The following is a 23,096-nucleotide window of genomic DNA, read 5'->3' on the forward strand; positions in this document are numbered from 1 at the left end:
AACAAGGAAAGTTAGTCAAATCCTCGTTTGACTAATTGTGGAGAATTTGCAAATGGTCCGGAGGCTTGCCTACTTTGCTTGATCAAGGTTTCAATTTCCACTAAAAAAAATGTTTTGAGTAGGCTGTTTGTATAACATACATCAGGTTATGACAACAAACAAATTATCTAAGTCTCACAATGGTTAAGACAAGAAAAGCCCAGCAGTACGACAAAACATTTCACGTCATCCATTGTTGTTTTTTCCCCGCCAAGTTGCTTTCTGAGCAAACCCTAAGTCGTGATTTTTGCCGGTGCTGATATCAATCTTGGTTAGAATTTTTTTTTTTTAGCCTTCTTTTCTCAATCTGCCTGTGCCATCTGGTGACCCCTCACCCCCAGAATATCATACATGAGCTCCTGAGCCCACTTGCATGAAATACCTCTGAGGCTCCCATGAGGACTCCAAATAATGGCTCTTCCAGCTCAATAGGAGCATCAAAAGCAATCTAGTACATTATAATTTCCCTTATATATAAATATATATATTTGTAGTTTTGTAACATCCTGTGAGGTGTTCTCACTGGATAGGTCGCAGTGCGGTGGAGGAAGTACAAGCACATGGTAAAAACTCATGAGTGAGGACCTCACCTGGCTGAAATGGCTTTGGTGTAGTTCCAAGAGATAGGGCGCGATCAAGGTGCATTGGAAGGGATGAGGGAGAAGCACGTGGACGAGGTCTTTTTCTACTGAGATTCAAAGAGGACCGTGCCAGCAGGAACGGAGGAGGAGGAAATGGGGATAGTGACAGGAAGTCCATGGAAGGGTCACAGGACGATGCATCTTCAGCAGGAGCTCTCGATCTGCGTCGACATACAAACAAACAGAGAAGCCTGTGGTTAGTTGCATATTGCAAAACAAGGAAGTGCTTTTTCTTTAACAAATAAGTTGAACCAGGTATGTGGTTCAATCATTAAAGACCTGATCAAATAGAAATTTGTGACGCTTGGTTTTACAAGACCATGGTCAGCGAAGATACTACTGACAGGTCTACAAGTTCTATTTAGAAGGACTTTCTTGCAACTGAAGACCACCCGACTCCAGCATAAGCACCATTCATACAAAACCCCACTACCTGGGCAGGATAGGGTGGTACTAGCTTCCAGGCAGATGGTGTTCCACAGCGGGTGCCTGGAATAACTTCAGAGCACACACAACGTTGCTAATGATGAGATTTTACCTCGTGATAAAACATGCACAAAATAGGACCATCCAACGAACAACCTTCAACATGGCGAGCAATGTTTGATGGTGACAACTAAAGTGACCTTGAAGGATATGGGATGGTTTCTGATGTAGCAGTCTCTGCGCTTACCCCCATGACTCTGCAATCCCACTTTTAATAGGTATTATTCTCGTGGCAGAAAGTGCTGATAAACAATAAACAACCCACAGCTGGGAGAGCCTTCAACCCGGAATCAGTTATCCGACAGGGCATTGGCTGATGGCTTGCACGTTGGTGAATTAACTTTGCATTTAGCAGCAACCGTTCCTCGTTTTCTCTGATTTCCATCTATTTCTTGCTCACTTCATATGAGAGTTCAAGTCTTGAAAATGATTATTTCGTTGACAAATACTTTCCCCAACAAAATGTCCAAAGTTCCAAACAAAGCACCCACCACCCGTGGCACAGGATCCCCACGACGATTGCATCACTTTACGGTTCAAACGTACTCTTGCCTCCAGGGCTTCAAAAGTAAGCGGTGCGTCACCATCTCACGTCATCCCCCATCCTTTCCCACACAATCCTTTCTACCCCCATTAACCTGCCCTTCCCCAAACATTTTATACTTGCAGTCTACCGTGCTTCCTCCTCACATTTATCTTCTCTTTCCCTGTTCCTTCATCGCCTTGCTTGTTGCATGCAACTATTGCCACACCATCAGTCAATTGTCCTTTTTACCCTCTCTTTTTCTCAGAGCCGAGATTTTGTACAATTTTCGAAAGCAGGAAGTGGTACATATTGGTAGACGTGACAGTTACAGCACGTACGTAGGTTATGGTTCAGTGCCAAGTTTAAATGACGGGTTTATTTATTGGTTTTGTAAGAGATCAAGAAACAGAAGCAGGTCAAAAAACATTCCACCACCTGCAATGGATTCTGGGTACATTTGAGGTGGAGACATTTAAAGACGGCCTGAAAAGCCCAATGGTGCAAATCTGCATACAGATTATATTTACACCAGAGGTGGCTTTTCAATGGAGTAATGAAATTGCAAAATTAAACAAAAGGTCAAGACAAAAAAATAAAAAAAATGAAAGAGAATAATGGCATCATCGAACTCCCTCCACCCCCCTCACGCCTCTACCTTCTCTCACACATTTTTCTCCACCTCCTCCTCCATCACATGCCCCTTTTTACTCCCTCCCCCATCTCCTGCACCCACTCATGTCCAAAAGAAGGCCTCCCAGCCTGAGCCTTTGCCATGCGGGGAGCAGAGGGGGCTGCCGACGCCGGGGCTTTCATGTGGAATCGTGTTCCTCTCTGCAGCTCCTTTCAAAGTCCCAGGCAGCTCCCACGCTGCCTTGCACCGCCACCGCCCCCTCTCCGAACCAGCGCACCCTTTTCTGTATATCCCCTCCCCTACAGGCTACAACCGGGCCTCGGGCTTCGCCGTTTGAAGTCAAAGCATGGGGCTGGGTGAACATCGCCGCTTGGAAGTGCTTAAAAAGGTAACCTCACATCTGTCCGATAATCTGAGGGAAAAGAATGAGAGATTCAAAAAGAAAAACGTAAAAGAGATGCTGATTTACAACCGTGGTCAGCTACATCCACACAACTGGAGATTAAAGCCCCTTACAATGGAAGAGCCTTTTTGGTCGGTTTTTTTATTTATTCTTCTTCTCCTCCTCCTTGTTGGTTCTGAAGGAACAACCAAAGAAGTCAAACTCTCAGCATAAGATTGAAGCCAAGTCCTTCAATGACTACCAACAATTACGCTATATTTAAATATCATCCTACTCCGCAAATTAAAGATTGCAGGGATAAATTTGAACAGAGAGGCAAAAGATAAAAGAAATTGATCCCATCTTGGAGATGATGATGATGATGATGATGATGATGATGATGATGATGATGATGCCGCCCAGAAAAATGTAACAAGTTTGTGGTGAATGTGGCTCCTGTTAAACCACTGTTGTCAATTGGGGTCAGTGGGAGGGGGTGTTGTGGTGGAGCAGCTCACATCCTTCCTTCATGGACATTCAGTTCTATCATAAAGAGGTACTGTTTTAATTTATTATTATATTAAATAGCATGAATACATTTGGAATTTCCAAAACAAACCAAATGCATTTCATATGAAGGGGTTCTCCCATAACTCATCCTTGCAAAAGCAACAGCCCACGGCTCACACCATTTACAGAGTAGGACAAAATCAACAGGAACTCGAAGAAATTCTCAATTGTGGCTGTATGTTACATCATCGGACAAGAACAACCTAAAGGGGTAATGTCAAACAATGTATAGCAAGTAAGATTTACCTTGGATGTGGCGCAAATGCTAAACACCCCTCAACACACGTCCGTGGACCAAAATAGGCGAGTTGAAAGTTTTAAGGTCAGTTTAATTGTAGAGAAGGAAATTCCCCACAAAGTGGGGTTGAATTGAATAGACATGAAGAGGAATTTGGCATGCTTTAGAGGCTTTTTGGACAAAAGATGGAGCACCCCTCCCACTACCCCCACACACTTTGAACCAGCATCATAAGGGCTAGTGCTAAAGACAAGATGTCCAGGCTCTGATAGAAAATAGAGAATGTAGACAAAAATGGCTTGCATGGACCCCCCCCCCCCCTTCCCCTCCACAGTGTGTGCCACACAAAAAAAATTTTTGAATTATACGACAGGGTGTGAGAGTGAGATGGGCTGTGATAAGGTGGGATTCAGGCTGTGAAAATGAGGCATGTAACCCCAAAACCAAGCACCTTTCTGGACCACACCAAAGACTCAAGGTCGAGTGAAGTTGAAAACTTATAAACGAGGGAAGGAGAGCGAGTGAACGTGAGAGATGACAAAGCTACTTTATTGCCGTTCATTTTTTACATTCTTAGGGGCAAATATCAGGCAGCCAAAGGCAGTCCCAGGCAACACTTTATCAGTACACGGTTACACTGTCCACGTGGAATAAATGCATCGTGTAAGGCTTGCAGATAGAATCCGAAATGGCTTAAAGTCTTAACGGATAAAAAAAAATTAGCACCGAATCATGTAAATGAGTCACCAAAGATGTGCAAAGATATGCACAACCTTTTAATGGCAATTTACCTGTCCATTTGGCCTGGTAATTGAGACATCAGTTCAGATTAGCCTGTTTGGTGTTCCCAAAGTATTGCCTGCCTCATCACGACACAAGTCAAAACTCCATATGCATCTAATATATAAAGCTCATTCAAACTACTCACTGACCAACTCACTCACTGACCGACTGATAATAATGCTCAGTACTTTCTGGGTGACGTACAAAGCTGAAATTCCGCGTGCCAACGGACATCGAAGCCCATACAACAGGAAAATAAATAAATAAATAAAATCACAGAACTGTGGGAAAGCATCCGGAAATTAAAGCATAAATAAATGTAAACATATAAATGAAAGAAAAAAAAATCAAATTCAGGGGAGTGACCTGAGACAATGGGGAAGCATTGTTCATTATCGCTTACAATGTGTAAGCATTGCCCCACTATTGTTTATGTGTCGGCTATTTCTGAATGTTTTATCATTTACGTAAAAGTGCACTGTTCTCTCCTAATATCCTAATGTTATCATCTTACATACAATCTATACTATAAGAGAGATGTTTCGCTGTCTGTCTCACCATTTTTCTTCGAGATAGCCCAACAAATCTTCGTCAAACTTTCAGAGATTCGTCAGTGAGTGCCAGGGAGTGTTTTAGGTAAAAAATATTTGAGCACTTTGAAAAGAAAAGTCATCCCTCAAACTCATCCAGGCACAGCCAAGTGAACCTTAATCAAAAAAAAAAAAGATATTTTTTAAAACCTACATCAAAAAACTAAATAATTCTTGCTGCTAGACCATGTGTCTGATCAAGTTGAAATTTAAAACATGTATTCCCCATCAAGACTAGATCATAATTGTGAAGTTTAATGTCGATTGATCAAGTGGTTCCAGAGAAAACATTTTAAAATATTTTCATAAATCTAATATGGCTGCCAAACCATGTGACCTTTGATGTTTTATGTGTGAAGATTTTGTTCCTCATGGATAGGATGCCATATGTGTAAAGTTTTGCCTTGATTTGTTCAGCAATTTCAGAGAAGAAGATTTTTGAAGGTTTAAAAAAAAAATAAAAAAAAAACACCATGGCAGCTGAATCATGCGACAGATAACGTCATCAATTTTTTTTTCTCTCTGTGGACCGTTTTATCCCGAGATGACCCTCAAAAATTTTCATACCGATCAGATGTAGCGTTCTACATATGCAATTATGAAATCGAAACGAAGGCACCGATGACATCGTGGGGAAAAAAAAAATCACATTGATTCCACATGAGGAGTCCTTGCTATGCGACAAGTTTCAATTTTTTCCTTGGTGCGGTTTCAGTGATATTGAGGTCCAAGGTTTTTCGGTTTTTCCAACATGGCTGTCACATCACCTATGACGTCATAATTGCCATCGAAACACTCTACACGAGCAGTCGCACCAATGGTGGAAATTTCGTCTCAATCCGACAAGTGGTTGCAGAGAAAAACGAAAGTTCTGTGCAGATAAACAAACGGACCCAAATGTAACACCCTCTCCTTTGGCAAGGATAAAAAAAAAACCAAAATTTAATTTCTGCAAAATGCCAACATGAAAACACTATGTACATCCCTGACATATGTACAGAGGGCAACGCCAGGTACCCCTGCTCGTATAATATGTGGACAATATTCTTCTACACAAAGCTTAAAAAACAAAACATTTGAAAAAAAAATTTTCAGCAACCTTTGTCTCCAGCCTGCATAAAGAAGGCTGTACATATGTCACACACAAGAAACTTCCATGTCCTGGCTGTGATAGCATCAAGTCACACAAACCATCAATTGTGCAAACGTCAAAGCTCACCACAACTATCTGTCACATGTAGTGGTTGGTGTAAGAGTGCATTCCAAAGGCAACCAAAAAGCAGTGTCTCATTTCCTGATGATTATTAAGAATCAGTGCTGTTTGTACTTGCACAGCACATAAAAAAAAAATATTCGGTACACTCACACAAGATTTCACTTTACAACAAGAGCAAAGCTTGGAAATGAAAGAGCACTCTTATGCAGTTCCCCCAAGGTTATCGATTCGCCGGTCACTTTGCAAGGAACTGTGGTCGAAAAGGTTCACCGACTTGGAGTTAGTCTATTTTGGTTTCAGGTTAGCGTGCATCCAGACACGATATTTCCACGACCTCACTCAGCGGTGGCCTTTTAGCTCGCAGTCGGGCCTAATTTCATCGCGGCCTAAGTGCCGGCTTCACCAGGAGCAATTGCGGAAGCTCGAGCATCCGGGTTGAACTCACTGAAGCTTCCATCCCTGCCTGTGCAGTATTTTCCGGTTCTCTTTACCTCGAGCACTATCCCAAAGCCTCTGACCATCACAAAACCTCCAACGGATTTTACTTCGGTCTTTTTGTAATGACAATGCGTCGCGGTGGAAAGTCAACCAAGGTGGTGAATAAAAGTGAACGGCACAAAAATATTTCATGCTATTTGAACAAATCCACCATCGTGCTGAAATTATTGTTCAGCAACAAAGGGTCCGTCAGCTCACTTGATGTCGCTTGGATACGACGGTATAGTATGATAAAGATGCATCGCTTCAACGAAAGATTGAACAAGGCAATTGAAGAGAAAGAGGAACAAAAATGATTTGGTTTTATAAAAAAAATAATTACCTCCACCACCAAACAGCGACTGAGTTTATGTATTCGCCCCTGTTTGTCTGTCTGTGAGTACGATATCTCAAAGTTGTGGACGGATTTGGACGAAATTTAGAGACAGCTTGGGAGTGTGACAACAATGAATTGATTAGATTTTGGTGAAGATCTGGATTCGTATACCAGAATTTTTCTAAGTGATTCTTCACAATTGAGAAATTGGGACAAAAACGACATGTAGCATGATATCTCAAAAAGTTGGACGGATTTGGACAAAACTTGGTGGATGAGTTGGTTAGATGACAAGAACAAGCCGATTGGATTTTGGTTCAGGTCCGGATCCAGATCCGGCCTATCAGTGGGATACAAAACGTAAACTGTTCAACCTGGCGGAGGTATGCGCTCTGCCGAGTCCCGTCCTAATTCCTCATTAATTTGTGAAGAGGTGTTCAAATTATATAGTTCATGATATAAAATAAAATAAAAAGCATTTATAACGTATTTTGTCAAAAGTAGTAAATATTATTGAACTCAGTTGCAATTAACATGGAAAAAAATTTTAATGCAAAGGTTGTGATCAATGTACGAAAGAGAAAGGAGGAAATAAAGACAAAGCAGAAACACATCGTAGATTCAAATATGTACTTCAAGTCACGACAAAAGCATCCCACCGCAGCGAGGCACAGTATCCGTCCACATGAAAAGTCAGCAGCAGTTGAGCTGCGGCCTAACTCGCACAAGATAAGGCAAGAACATCAAACAGCAAAGGCCAAACAATATCAAGCAGAAAGCAGAACGAGTTCACCAGTCAGTTGTAAATCTGCCTCCATCGCATCTCTTTGTAAAAGTTATTACACGATGTTTCGACAAATAAAACCATGAAAGTTTGTAGAATTTGAAATGGGGATAAAAGCAAGCATCCAATTCCATGATGGGATTACTGCATTAGCTGTTTTGGGAAATGTTGGGATTGCGAAGTTGGGAGGGAAGGAGGGGGAGAGGGTATAATCACAAAAATTGTGCATTATAATCACAGAATAGAACTATAAGGGTACTCGGTGGAGCGCATACCTCCGCCACGTAATGCCTGATCCACGAGAACATATCGGACCCAATACAAATTTTGAAATATCGTGCTATATATCGTTTTTGGCCCGATCTCTCAATGGAGAAGAATCACTTAAAAATTTAAATAATTCTCGTGTCCAAATCCAGATTCGGATCTTCACCAAATCGAATCGATTTTTCCTGGTCACACGACCAACCTGTCCACCAAGTTTCGTCCAAATCCGTCCACAACTTTTTGAGATATTGTGCTATATATTAGTTTAGCTCTTTCTCTCAATGGTGAAGAATCACTTAAAAAATATTTATCAGATCGGGATCTGGTTCCGGATTCGGATCTTCACCAAAATTGAATCAATTATTCCTCGTCACACACCCAACCTGTCCACAACTTTATAAGATGTCCTGCACACAAACAAACAAACAAACAAACAGACAGAAAGGGGTGAAAACATAACCTCCTTCACTTCAGGTCAAGTTCTCCTTCAGTGAAGTTTTTGTACCATGATGAATAATGATGCAAAGCCATCACATCGATTCCCTCAATCGAAGAGAAAGACGCAAGAACTACTTTGTAAAATGCAATAACAATGCTCTAAACATCATAGAAGTCAGACTTGTTGAACAGTTTCACCAAAATCTGGGGAAAATACAAAACCTTATAAACTCAAGATTAGGTAATGAGTATTAAACAAACACTTATATATTCTTCTTATTATTATTCTTCTTCTTCTTTAATGATTGAAGTTATTGCCACCTTCTTGTGCAATGGGCTGGGGGGGGGGGGTATAGTTCTGACCCAAACCTTTTATGAACCGGCTTGCCAGGCCCGACATTCGACTGAAGGTGGTAGGAATTTGTAATTTGTTCAGGGAGCTAGAGAGATCTCACCTACTCTGTGCAAAGGACACCACTGTGGGAGCTTTAACATTCTCCAACAACCAGTGCTGACAGATGGGCCCTCTGGCTTAACGTCCATCCAATAGATGGCGCACCCAATGATGCCTCACTCTGCATGTGAAACACCACGGGATCACAGAACATGGCTGGGTCAAGATTCGAACCAAGGCTCAACAGCCAAGAGTCGAGGTTCCATACCTCGAGGTTATCCTGGCAGCCCCAATAGTTTTGCCATAATATATTTGATGAAAAGGATGTTGTCTGTTATTTTATCAGGAAATATAAAAGGATATATTAATAGCTTTTACCAACTGATAAAAGCCTTCATCCCAAGTGGAAAATTTGGTCGCCCCCGTTCGACCACCACCTGCGCTACAATGGAATCGGAACAAAGGATGTCTGGTGTTGGCTTAATGGTTAGAGTGCTGGGCTTGGGATCTCAGAATCCTGAGTTCAAATCCCACTCGGCTGTTGAATCAATACCAGGTGGGGTTGACTCTGCCTATCATCCTTCTGAGGTCGGCAAAATGAGTACCAGCTTGCTGGTATCCTGTGTTGGAGTGGCGACCCGTCCAGGATTGTACCCAATGGCCAAGGAGACTGCTTCAGCAGCAACAACGCTCTGCACAGACTATGGTCCCGATGGATGGATGGACTGATGGAACAAAGTTGCACTTTCAAGACCAACTCCTTCCACTTCATTTTTGTGTCATCAAATGTGGCATTTTTGGAACTCATTTTAGGAAACCATAAATGGCTGAGGAATCAAATCCAAGATAGTAATAGCCAATATTGCATGAGAAGCTGGTTTGTCTGATGTCATATCTGAATTAATTAATTAAATTTGTTTTCCCCAAAACTTGAGCTTAATATATATATATATATATATATATATATATATATATATATATATATATATATATATATATATATATATATATATATATGAAATCAAGCTCAACTTTTGGAGAAAACAAATTAAATTAATTAATTCGGATATTTTATATAAATAAATAATAATCATAAAAATATATATTTTCATATATATATATATATATGTATATATATATATATATGTGCATGCTTCTGGAATTCACAAATACCTTCAGCCACTTCATCAAACTTCCCTCGGGTGTTCTTCCTCAGGCCACCCACCATCGTATTCAACTGTGACATGTCCCTCAGTGACGTTTTGCACCCTTTGCTTATCATGTGATTATCTTTCACAAGCCATGAATGCCAAGGACAAAGAAGTAACTCGGACAAAGCATGCGGGAGCTCCACCAGGCCTGTGGGCGGACAGGTGATGCTATCACTTGCACCGGTGTTCGAGCCCCATACAGCCCCAGCCGGTTTGGTCGGACCAAAGGGTCAGAAAAGATGCTCTGTGCATTATCACCGAGGCACGTCGCTGTTAGAAACCAAGCGCTCGTCAACTTATCCGCCCTCCTTGTCCACAATCCCCGATCTTACCACAATCAATTATCCCCTTCTCACTCGCCCTTCCCTCCTCATTCCCAAATCACACAATCGGGAAGTTATCACCATCTATCCAAGGATGCAAAATCTTTACACTTGTACACATCATTTTATTCTTGGCATACATCCCTACTGACAAGAGACCTCATGAGCAAGATTGGTTCTTCACTGTGGTAGAAAAACCTCTTGGCATTTACCTAACTTCAATCACTGATAAAATAAATCCCCAAGTGTTGGAGGGAAAATCCATTTTGATTTGGCAAGTCAGTCATGACAGAAAGAAAACCCATGCCCGATCCACTATTTTTAAACCAATGAACCAATGATTGAATCAGTACGTATGTACAAGTCTCAAAAGCAAACAACAGCGTGCAGACCTCACTGCTGGGACAAATGTGTGCAGACAAGCTATAAAAAAAATAATCTCAAACTGCAGGCATTCAGTCGAGGGTGAGTAACATCAGACAGAGAGGTCATCCATGTAGTTATGGAAGGTTATATTACACTATCAAGATACCTTTGGCAACCCTGGTCTCAATTCCTTCATACTTTGCTTGGGAATTTGAAATTTATTCGGGAAATACTCACTCGATCCACTGCAAAAAAAAAACAAAAAAATAAAAAAATAATAACAAACGCTGAACAACAAGCTGAATGAATCGGCACATCATTTCCTGAAGGGTCAAGGACGTAATCGGTGTCATTTATTTATTATGTACGCAAAAAAAGAAAAAGACTGAAATAACCTTCTTCCATATGTTCCATTTCTCTTCATCGATTCCCAAACTCCTGATGCTTGCGCTCCCCGACCCTCCATTTTTCTGCAGCACATCTAATCATTTTCCTCTTTTCAATTTTCCAACCACTCCCATCCCCTTTCACCATTTATTATCTCATCAGTGGATTGCCCTTTATGCAAAAGGAAGGGGAAAGAGATAGGGTGGGTTGTGCTAAAAATGAAGGTTGAATGGGTGAGCAAGGGCAAGGATGATGGACAATGGAGGATGGAGGTCTCCTAGTATCATATTCTTAGGCCAGAGCATAGATGGTGTCAAATCAGTTTCTTGGCTGAGATATGCTGGGAGTCATCGCTTTCCAAGTGCGACTCACTGCAGCATGAGTAATAATTTTCCAAGGGTAATGTGTCACTGAGGGTAACAGCAAATAGTGGCATTATTTTTTTGAAGAGTACCATACAAGGTCAAGTTTCATGTCCTCTGAAGTCGAGTTCCAAGCAAAAAAAACCCCCAAAAAACTAGCAGACAAGATAACCAGCGATACATCCACTCTGAAAGGATGACGTACTTCGTGGCCACGTCCCGCCTATGATGCATCAGATTCGCAGTTTCTGGTCAGGCACCGTTAACTATGGTGATCGAACTCGGATGAGACCGCTACCTCTGAGGACAAAGTGGATATGGAGGCGGAGGGAAGGGGAAAGGAAAGGAGATTTCAAAAATCGACATATTTGCATACATAATACCATGAAGAGGCCACGAGTATGTAAAAAGATAAATAATAAATAAATATATTAAAAAAAAAATGGCTCCCAGCAATTAGTAAAGTGCAGACATGTCCAACTTCATGTGAAAGATACAAATAAATAAGTCAGGAGAACCTCCAAGACCGATTAATACTCAAAAAAACAAGGAATAATACAGGGATAGTATTGAGATCCGAAAAAAACAAACAATTCACTAACCTTAACCAAGTTATTGAGATCAGAGTATAATAAAGAACATTTCTAACTTGGAAATAGTTAAAGCTAAGCTCACCTGGCCCCTGCTTTTTTTTTCTTTTCTTTTCTTTCATCCCATATGGCCCTGTGTCTAAACATCCTCCTCTTAATGCCTTCCCTAATCTTCCTGCCCAACTTAGCTACTTTAATTGGATAGCCAAGCGAAAACCAACACCGTACCCTGCTAACAGCCCTCCTCGCCCTGGGAGCGCCGACTTCCTCTTGAGCCTTCACGCGAGCACAAGGCCACGGGCTTGCTAATTATCTTACAGATTAGAGTGGCAAGGCCCTTCTAACTGCATCACCAACGAGCTCTCCTTCAAACTTGGCTGGATTTTGGCTACTTTGCAAATTAACACCTCCAATAGGCAGCGATGGAGGCCAGAGGACTTAAAAAAGATGGGGGGGTTTTGGCAGCTTGCTGACCATATTGTTGTTGTCTTGCAGCCTTGGGATACAAGTGTAACAACTAAAGTGATATTTTGGTTTCCCCAATTCAGCACTCATTGACAATAGCATTGCTGTGACTAACACAGATACCTTTCCTTGAAGTATTTAGTAAGGAAATGATGCAAGACCGAGATAATTCTCCCATTTCTCACAATTTTCCACCTCCGACTTCACAAACAAACTGATACAAGGAGTTCTTCTGCGACAAGAAAAGTGAGGTGTTAAACGCATCTGTTAAACAAACTGCTTCGGCGACCTTGGATGTGAACATGAGGACCAGCATGACCTTGGCTGGTGTGTTACAGGAGAGAATAGGAATAGGCTTGAGGAAAGGAGAAGCAATTTGAGTGGTTCTGGAGGGAGGGAGCCATGTGGGTGAAAGGGTAATGAAGTGCATGGATTTGGAAACATAACTCAATGACACAATCAGTAGAGCTGCAAACCAATGGGAGCTATTCACATATTACATACTCAAAAGTGCAAAAGATATTTGACCACAGCGCTCTCTCATCATCTTTAACAGACACTCGCACTCCCAATTTACCCCTATCACCCGAATAACCACTCCAATTCCTTACACTTTTTATTCTCTCCCCAAAGCTCCCCTTCACCTTCACTTTTCTTCCCTGGTGTCGAGATTATCTAAATAGTACAAGAAGACAAAAGTGCAAGACTTTAATGCAGCATTTCCTTCCTGGGGTCGATACCCTCTTTACAAACAACTGGGGAAAGCAGTATTGATAGCTGTAGCTGTAGTTGTACAGCCGGCAAACTGGTAGTTTCACTTGGATTGCATGTATGGCAACCAATTGACATGAAACATTTTTGCAGCGACTTCGTATGAGCAACTATATGGTCTGTGAAGCCATTGCCCAACAGGCATAGATGGTTAGCACATCTCTGAACATTTCCCTCAATACAAGTCAACATTGAATGTTCAGAAAAAAAAAGTCCAACTTCTTTGACTCACGACTCGACTCGATAGATACGTGCATTGATAACAGATAAAACCAATGCACAATGGCTGTAAAGTACTTTTACACGATCAACTCACCACTATAATCACTAGAAGGCCGTTCTCAGTCCAACTACGGTGGGCAATGTGCTGCAGCATGTTCTTGGAAATGTACTTTATAATTTCGGTCATTTTTGAAACACATTTTATTGATCACACATCATAATTTTGAGAAGGTTCCATTATATTATGAAAAAGATAGAGGAAGAGAACTTGTGATGCTGGCTACCACTAAAGGTGGCGCAATTTCCACTGCGCGCGCACGCACACACACACACACACACACACACACACACACACACACACACACACACACACACACACACACACACACACACACACACCGCTTCGCTGATGGGAATACTAATGGAGGGGGAGAGAGGAGAGAGAAGGGAGGAGAGAGAGAAGGGAGGAGAGAGAAGGGAGGAGAGAGAAGGGAGGAGAGAGAGAAGGGAGGGGAGAGAGAAGGGAGGGGGAGAGAGAAGGTAGGGGAGAGAGAAGGTAGGGGAGAGAGAAGGTAGGGGAGAGAGAAGGGAGGGGAGAGAGAAGGGAGTGGAGAGAGAAGGGAGGGAGAGAGAAGGGAGGGAGAGAGAAGGGAGGGAGAGAGAAGGGAGGGAGAGAGAAGGGAGGGAGAGAGAAGGGAGGGAGAGAGAAGAGAGAAGAGAGTGGAGAGAGAAGGGAGTGGAGAGAGAAGGGAGTGGAGAGAGAAGGGAGGGGAGAGAGAAGAGAGAAGAGAGTGGAGAGAGAAGGGAATGGAGAGAGAAGGGAGGGAGAGAGAAGGGAGGGAGAGAGAAGGGAGGGAGCGAGAAGGGAGGGAGAGAGAGAGAGAAGAGAGTGGAGAGAGAAGGGAGTGGAGAGAGAAGGGAGGGGAGAGAGAAGGGAGGGAGAGAGAAGAGAGTGGAGAGAGAAGGGAGTGGAGAGAGAAGGGAGTGGAGAGAGAAGGGAGTGGAGAGAGAAGGGAGGGGAGAGAGAAGAGAGTGGAGAGAGAAGGGAGTGGAGAGAGAAGGGAGTGGACAGAGAAGGGAGTGGAGAGAGAAGGGAGTGGAGAGAGAAGGGAGTGGAGAGAGAAGGGAGTGGAGAGAGAAGGGAGTGGAGAGAGAAGGGGGGGGAGAGAGAAGGGAGAGGAGAGGGAAGGGAGTGGAGAGAGAAGGGAGAGGAGAGAGAAGGGAGGGGAGAGAGAGAAAAGAGTGGAGAGAGAAGGGAGGGGAGAGAGAGAAGAGAGTGGAGAGAGAAGGGAGTGGAGAGAGAGAAGAGAGTGGAGAGAGAGAGAGAGAGAGAGAGAGAGAGAGAGAGAGAGAGAGAGAGAGAGAGAGGAGAGAGAGAGAGAGAGAGAGAGAGAGAGAGGAGAGAGAGAGAGAGAGAGAGAGAGAGAGAGAGAGAGAGAGAGAGAGAGAGAGAGAGAGAGAGAGAGGAGAGAGAGAGGGAGAGAGAGAGGAGAGAGAGAGGAGAGAGAGAGAGAGAGAGAGAGAGGAGAGAGAGAGGAGAGAGAGAGGAGAGAGAGAGAGAGAGAGAGAGAGAGAGAGAGAGAGGAGAGAGAGAGAGAGGAGAGAGAGAGAGAGAGAGAGAGAGAGAGAGAGAGAGAGAGAGAGAGAGAGAGAGAGAGAGAGAGAGAGAGAGAGAGAGAGAGAGAGAGAGAGAGAGAGAGAGAGAGAGAGAGAGAGGAGAGAGAGAGGAGAGAGAGAGGAGAGAGAGAGGAGAAAGAGAGGAGAAAGAGAGGAGAGAGAGAGGAGAGAGAGGAGAGAGAGGAGAGAGAGGAGAGAGAGGAGAGAGAGGAGAGAGAGGAGAGAAGAGAGAGGAGAGAGGAGAGAGAAGAGAGAGAAGGGAGTGGAGAGAGAAGGGAGGGGAGAGAGAAGGGAGGGGAGAGAGAGAGAGAGAGAGAGAGAGAGAGAGAGAGAGAGAGAGAGAGAGAGAGAGAGAGAGAGAGAGAGAGAGGTGTTGAGAGAGAGAGAGAGAGAGAGAGAGAGAGACAAGGGAGAGGAGAGAAAAGGGAGGGGAGAGAGAAGGGAGGGGAGAGAGAGAAGAGAGTGGAGAGAGAAGGGAGGGGAGAGAGAGAAGAGAGTGGAGAGAGAAGGGAGGGGAGAGAGAGAAGAGAGTGGAGAGAGAAGGGAGGGGAGAGAGAGGAGCGGGAGGAGAGAGAGGAGAGAGAGGAGAGAGAGGAGAGAGAGGAGAGAGGAGAGAGAGAGAGAGAGAGAGAGAGGAGACAGAGGAGAGAGAGCAGAGTGGGGAGAGAGAGGAGAGAGAGGAGGAGAGGGGAGAGAGAAGAGAGAGAAGAGAGAGAAGAGAGAGAAGAGAGAGAGGTGAGAGAAGAGAGAGAAGAGAGAGAGAGGAGAGAGAGGAGAGAGAGGAGAGAGAGGAGAGAGAGGAGAGAGAAGAGAGAGAAGAGAGAGGAGAGAGAGGAGAGAGAAGAGAGAGGAGAGAGAGAGAGGAGAGAGAGGAGAGAGAGGAGAGAGAAGAGAGAGAAGAGAGAAGGGAGAGAAGAGAGAGAGAAGAGAGCAAGAAAGAGACTTTTGAAGTCCTTTTATTACAAAAGTAAAAATATAATTATGTATGTACAAATTACAAGTCAGAAAACACCGACAAAACGAAGAAGAGAAAAAGAATTAAAGTGAGAGAAAAGAAGGAAAAGAATAACAAACAAATGTTCATTTGAAATCCAAGAAAAGTAAAACAGAAAAATAAAGAGCAATAACTACAAATTTAAAACAGGTTACATCATTTTAGGAATGATCTCAGACAAATAATACCAAATCATTTTCATGAACCTCGCAAACACCATCCAAGCACCATTTTCCCCCAAAAATCATCAACAATAACCATGGTTTTGGAAAATTTAAATTCAGGTTTTAACCTTGCGGAAACAAGTGCACTAAGAAATGACATTACATTTCATTGATGGAGTGGTTTACCATTTCTCTTCTCCCTTCTCGATAGATATATAGCAAGCTTTGCTGTACCCACAAAAAAACACAGCAGTTCATACTTGTTGGCATTCTTTTTTGAACCCAAAAATAAATGGACGAAAATTAAACGTGAAATTCATTTTGAGAGAAACAAAATTTAACCAATGAAATAATGGAATAAGTCTTTGACAGTGAATAAAAAAAATGAAATACGTCCTCGTTAACAGAGCAAAATTGGCAGCATGCGGATATTGCGGCAAATTTCCTGACATATGTGTTACATGGGATAATCCAGTGGGCAAGGCGCCACTAGAGATCTCCCGTTCGTTTGGCGATTGGTTTACAATAGATCTATTCCCATACAGGTTCAGAGGGAGGACTGGCAGGAAGTAGCCTCTTCCAACGTGATACTCCATTTAGTGGTGACACGCCGAAAATTATCTTCAAACATGACATGTACAGGTCCTTGCTGGTGGTAGTATGTAGTTCATTTGTCCCTGTGCTAAGAGGGGGGAGATCTCTGGGAGAACAGTCAAAGAGCAGCTTTGGGAAATGGTGTTCTTCAGGATGAGCATGAGCGTTTTGAGTCCATAGTAGTCGGAACTGATGGTTTTTTTTGTACAACTTTCCTCATGATTAGTCCAAGTGTCCTCTTGGATCGAATCCCTGTTGAAGTTGAAATTTCCTCCACAGTCTTCCACCCGACACCAGAGTTTGGCCGTAGGTGCCAGACTTTGTTTCTGCCCGCGTCATTGAACCGCTGGCACAATTCACGCCTCCTGAATATATCAGGAACGAGAGGGTTAAAAAATAGCGGCTCAACTTCATACATCCCTGGGGAGTATGTGTCCGCTTTGCAATTCACAGAGTCCTTTCCAGGCATTGAGAAGGCTCTGATAAAATAAGGGGAGTACTGATGTATCCACATCCTTGAGATGTGTCAGGAATACTGCGAGACCATAGCCAAAACTGCCCGCTTGTTGCAAAATGTGACAGGCCAAGGGGTGGTTTGGCAGGTGTTCAGCATATAGGAGGCATTTAACAGAGGACAAGTGAAAAGCCATGATGTTGGACTTCACATGAACTAGGTTTTAACCTCTGTTGGACGAAGTATGGCATATTACATTTGGCCGCAGCTAGTGATGGCCTCCCCCAAAAAAAGTCCACCAATTTTCCTGGATCATGCCCAGCAGTACCTCCGGTGGTTGCAAGCAAATAAATTTGTCAGAGAGCTGCAGCAACCAAGTTATTGGCCACTAAGATGTGGCCCTGAAAAGACAGATGTGGTGGGGCTATTCTCCACCTGTTCAGTTTAAAGTTCTTATTTCTTCATTCGTGTCTTCCCAGTTCTTTTTGCTAAATTGTGTGGAACCCAGGAAAACACCAAGATATGCCCCACCTTCTGTCTTCCATTCCAGGTTTTCCAGAAGTGGCGGTGGCGGTGTCACGACAGGAAGGCAATTTCTAAGGTATGGCACCCAGTGCCTTACTTTTCTTCCAATTAACTTTTAGGGAAGAAGCCAGGAAAAAGGTTCTCAGGGATTCTGTGAGCGCAGCAATATCTTGGTTGTTCCTGATGATGATGCAGACATCATCAGCATAAGCAGATATCTTCAATGGAGGACGCCTTGGAAAGCAAGTTAGACCGGATATATTCTCCCTGAGTGTGCAAAGTAGTGGTTCTATTGCCAACGCAAAGAGCAAGACTGAAACTGGGCAACCCTGCCGCACCCCTCTCTGAACCTGTATTGGGGAAATCAATTCATTGTTAACCTTCATGATACTAAATATGTCAGTGTGCAATAAAGCTATGAAAGCTCTGAAATTCGCCCCAAATCCATATGCTTTGAGGATCCACCAAAAGAAAACATGATCAATACTGTCGAAACCTTTTTCCAAGTCTAAAAAGAATATACCAAAGTCATTTCGATCAAAACAAGCACACATTAGATCCCGAACCAAGAAAATATTGTCATAAATGGAACGACCGTGGATGCAAAAAGTCTGATCAGATAGGACGAGATTGCCAATGACTTTCTTCAGTCGATTTGCCGTCGCTTTTGAAAAGAGTTTATAGTCAGTGCAAAACAATGAGACCGGTTGCCAATTTTCCATCCGTCGGAGATCACCTGACTTTGGGAGGAGACTCACCACTGCTCTCTGGAGACTTAATGGCATTACACCGGATCGCAAGGATTCATGGATTATGTTCAAGAGTTCCAGACCTATAAGGTCCCAAAATTCCAAATAAAATTCCGCAGGTATGCCATCAATTCCAGGTACCTTTCCAGAGTCCATTTCACCCAGGGCTCGTTCTAGGTCCACGAGGGTTAACGGCACCTCCAGCTCCAGATGCTGAGTCTCGGTCAGGGATGGGAGACGGGAGGTAAAGAGGTTCATCTTATCCTCATAAACATCTTTTTTTTGAAAATAGTTCTCAATAGAACTTTCTAATGGTATTTTTTTTTTTTACTTCGTCAGAATTTGTAATTACATTTTCACTCGGGTCCAAAACTGATAAAATAAGCCGAGATGGCTTGGTTTTAGCTTCGAGGAGGAAAAAGGAGTTACGAGGGCTATCCGATACTTTTAGATTTTGTATTCTAAGCCTGACTAATGATCCAGCAGCCTTTTCCTGCAATAACTCTCGAAGCTGAGTCCTTTTTTTCTAGGAGTAATTTATAATTTGTCTCGTTTTCTTGTTTTGCCAGTTTGTTCTCCAATTTAGAATTTCGGTTTCTAATTGGGCTAATGTGATTTGACTTGTATGAGTCTTATATGAATTAAACTGTTGACAAAACAGCCGTATATGGGTTTTTAGATTGTCCCACCAAACATTACTAGATTGGAAATAAGGCTTTGTTTCTGGTAATGCTATCCAGAGATTGCAAAAAGCTTCTTTAAAAGTGGCATCATCAAGAAGACTCGTATTAAATTTCCAATAAGCACTTCTATGATGGAAATGGGGACAGGGACCATGTGGTGGTCAGAGAAGATGGAGGAGGAAATATTAGATGAGGCTACAACGTTCTTTAAGCATGGGGTGATGTACCAGCGGTCAAGCCTCGCTAAGGACACATGACCATTGGAGCATCGGCACCATGTGTACTGTTGGTCATTTGGGTGCATCAAGTGCCATACATCAAGGAAACCGGCGACGGAAAGAAAATTGGAGAAATCACCATGGGCTTCGGGATATGATTCCGGTGAGTTTGTCCAATTTGGGCTCAAAAGGACAATTAAAATCACCCCCTATGCATATACACATTGATTGATATCAAACAATTTAAAATAGTTTATCATGACCGAAAAGAAAGTTTTTCAGTCAGATATCTCACTTGGTGCATATACATTAAAAATGATAAAACTTAAATTATTAATCACCAGTTCCAGGGAAACAAAACGGCCCTTTATCACCATCTGAAAGAGGCAAGATTCAGCTGCGAGTCCTGGTTTTCATAAAAAAAAAACTGACTCCAGCAGATAGGGAAGACATGGTACCAAAGAAACATTTACCCTTAAAAATGCTGCACCAGTCATGTTCAACCTTATCAGTGATGTGAGTTTCCTGAAAGAGGATCACGTCAACTTGCTTCCGTTTAAATCAATTATTGACTTGGGTCTGGCAGATGTGGTTAGCACCACCACCACCATTGATATTAAGCGTTGCGAAAATTAGTGTTTTCATCATTGGTAGTAGTTTTTGTTTGATGCTGAGAATACTCCGCCTTTGCCTTTGTTATAACTTTTTTTAGTTGATGAAACTGTGATTTTGTTAAATTAAGTTCTTCGGAGTTTTTTTGGATGTGTTTTGCAGTCTGAATAAAGGGAGCCAGATTGGGAAAGTGATCAATGATCACAACATTCCGTTTTCTATAAGTTTCATTAAGATACGAGAGAATGAGGTGTGGAGGGATTTGGAGCTGATCTGCCATTGGCTATGACAACACAGTCATGTCCATCTCCTCATCTGATTCGGTTGAATCAGACATTGTTCCACTGGGATCCGGGTCAATACCCTCAGCTATTTTTGTTTTAGGAGCTGTTAATCCAGCATCCAGGGGTCCCCAGAGTGTTGGGTTTGGGAAACATCAGCTGCCCACCATCTTTCTCAAAAACATTTAAATCTTTGCTTTGACACTCCTGTGGCTTCACATCTACACGTTCAATGGGTGTAATCATCTTGGGCCACAGTTTGCTGGTTTCACGTGTTTGGATCGAAGGTTTATCATTCACGGATCCATTAACAGTTTTAATTGCGTTATCGACCACATCCGTGCGAGTCATGGATGCACACTCCTGTACCGTTTGAGACTCATTGCACTTTTCCGGGGGGGGGGGGGTCCGTTTCATTTATTTATTCAACATTCTGCGAAGGGATTCCAGCAGAAACCTGGATCCTGTTTGTCGTGAAAGTCTCCATATCGAGCACAACCTTTTTCACAGCACCTGATGAGTTATCGGGAGCTCTTCGTTTACTCGTAGCCTATTTCAGTTCTGAATCCATGACCGCAGCTTGATGAGAAAGAGTGATGTCATTATTAGTAGAACTGCTAGTTTCCTCCACATTAGGAAGGCTACCTGGTGGAGTTATGGTAACCTCTTTCTCATTAGGCATGTTAACTAGTAGAGGACCGGTAACCTCCTCCTTACACCCTGCATTAGTGTGACCTGTTTTGCCACATCTGGTGCACGAGGCTTTGGGACAAAAGCGTTTTAAATGTCTGAATGCTCCGCCCTGGAAACACGTTAAGGTAGCAGACGATGCATAGATTTGATAATGTGTCCTCAAAATTAACTTTAAATAAGATGTTGAGTCCCGTATCTTCCCCACGGTCTGGTGGGACCATATAAACCTGCCTTCGGAAACTCATTACATGCTTTATACGATCGTTCCGGCAACCAAAAGGAATCATAGACATTCTGGAAACCATTTTCCCATAACGGGATAATACGAACCTGATCTTATCATGAGATATGAAAGATGGAGCATGAGATATTACCACTCTCGTCGTGGGGGTTATCAATGGCGACGCCATTATAAAATGACCGCTTTCTGTGGTTATTCCTGCACTCACGACCTCATGGACGAGTGAAACATCAGAAACAAAAACAACCACTTTCTGAGACTTCTGGACGAGGAGCAATGATGCGGCACGAATATCTACATCACCGATTATGTTCCCCACCGCAAAGACAATGTCCTCGACGAGAACTCCTTCCGGAGGAACGCACACAAACGCATGTTTCCTCGTTAATCCCTCGCACGCCTCACTACAAGAGGGTGCATTTGCCATGACGGCGATATTATCACTCCCTTCTTCTCCGGTTCGGAAAAGAAGGTGCCAAACTGAAATAAGTCAAAACTAAAATAAACTAGAGGGGGAGCACTCGGTAGAGTGCAAAACCTCTGCCACCAATACTGCTGGGTCACTTAAGTGAACCTGATATCCTATTCATTGTTGGTCAAAACGGATCAGACCCTACTCCACGATTAAATAAACTAAACTAGATTGACGCGCATGTAGAAATGCCAAAAAAAAAAATATATATATATATCGAAATTTTTTTGAAAAAAAAAGGTTGCAAAATTTGTTGTTTTTTTTTCTCTAACAAATTTTTTTGGGGGGGGGGTTGGAAATCACTTAAAACATGTATAAATGCAAAAAAAAATCAAATATTTTTCAATTAAAATCGAAATTTTTTTGAAAAAAAGTTGCAAAATTTTCTAAGTTTTTTTTTGGACCAAGTCCAAAATCTAATGGCATGATCCTTGGACCATACCTAACCCCCCCTCCCCCCACCAAGTTTCGTCGAAATCTGTCCAGGAGTTTTTCCGTAATACTGTTCAATAACAAACAAACAGACAGGGGTGAAAACAGTAACCTCCATCCATCTTCGATGGCGGAGGTTAACTAGAGGGGGAGCACTCGGTAGAGTGCAAAACCTCCGCCGCCAATACTGCTAGGTCACTCAAGTGAAGCTGATATCCTATTCATTCAATCTGACGTCAACAGTGCTCACAGAGTTATAGTTTGCAACTTTCCCTTTTACTTTTAACTTTTACATACTCAATTCATTCATCATAACTAGATTCCTTGAGAGAGAAATTGATTTTACATGGGTATATCCACCTGAAGTTCCAAAATCAGCCGCAATTATAATTTTGGCATGTTTTTTGTTGGAAATTACTTATAACATGTAGAAATGCAAAAAAAATCGAAATTTTGTTGAAAAAAAAGTTGCAAAAATATTTTTCTCTAAATTTTTTTTTGGGGTGGGGGGTTGGAAATCACTCAAAACATGCAGAAATGCAAAAAAAAAAATTCAAATATTTTTTGGACAGAGTCCAAAACAGCCTCGACCGAAGGGAGGGAAGGGAAGGGAAGGCAGCTTGAGGGGAGGGGAAGGCATTATACCGGGGCGTTAACGGGATAAAAGTTCTTTCAATCGTCGATTACAAAAGAGAACTTGTTGCTGTTGTCAAGTTTGGTTTTTTTTTGAATCTGCATTGTCAACCATCACTAACAAGTATTCTTTGTGGTGTTTGGTTTTTCAAATATTTGAGCATATTAGACATTTTACAGTGATGAGCAATGTATATTGAACAAATTGAGCACGCAACTTTTGGACTGTCTTTAACCT

At 42.5% G+C, this 23,096-nt stretch overlaps 1 protein-coding gene across 6 annotated transcripts in view; it reads right to left on the reverse strand.

The window, feature by feature from the left end:
- Positions 1-23,096, reverse strand: part of TMEM201 (transmembrane protein 201) — a 203,969-nt gene that overhangs the window by 89,369 nt on the left and 91,504 nt on the right. For all 6 annotated transcript variants that reach the window (XM_085899039.1, XM_085899041.1, XM_085899037.1 and 3 more), the window contains one exon: positions 630-841. In XM_085899039.1, coding sequence (XP_085755165.1) covers positions 630-841 — 212 coding nt within the window. The remainder of the gene's footprint in view (positions 1-629; positions 842-23,096) is intronic.

Source organism: Eptatretus burgeri, chromosome 10 (assembly GCF_056783735.1).
Source record: "Eptatretus burgeri isolate ZD-2024b chromosome 10, Ebu_testis_v1, whole genome shotgun sequence".
In the NCBI taxonomy this organism is placed as follows: Eukaryota; Metazoa; Chordata; class Myxini; order Myxiniformes; family Myxinidae; genus Eptatretus; species Eptatretus burgeri.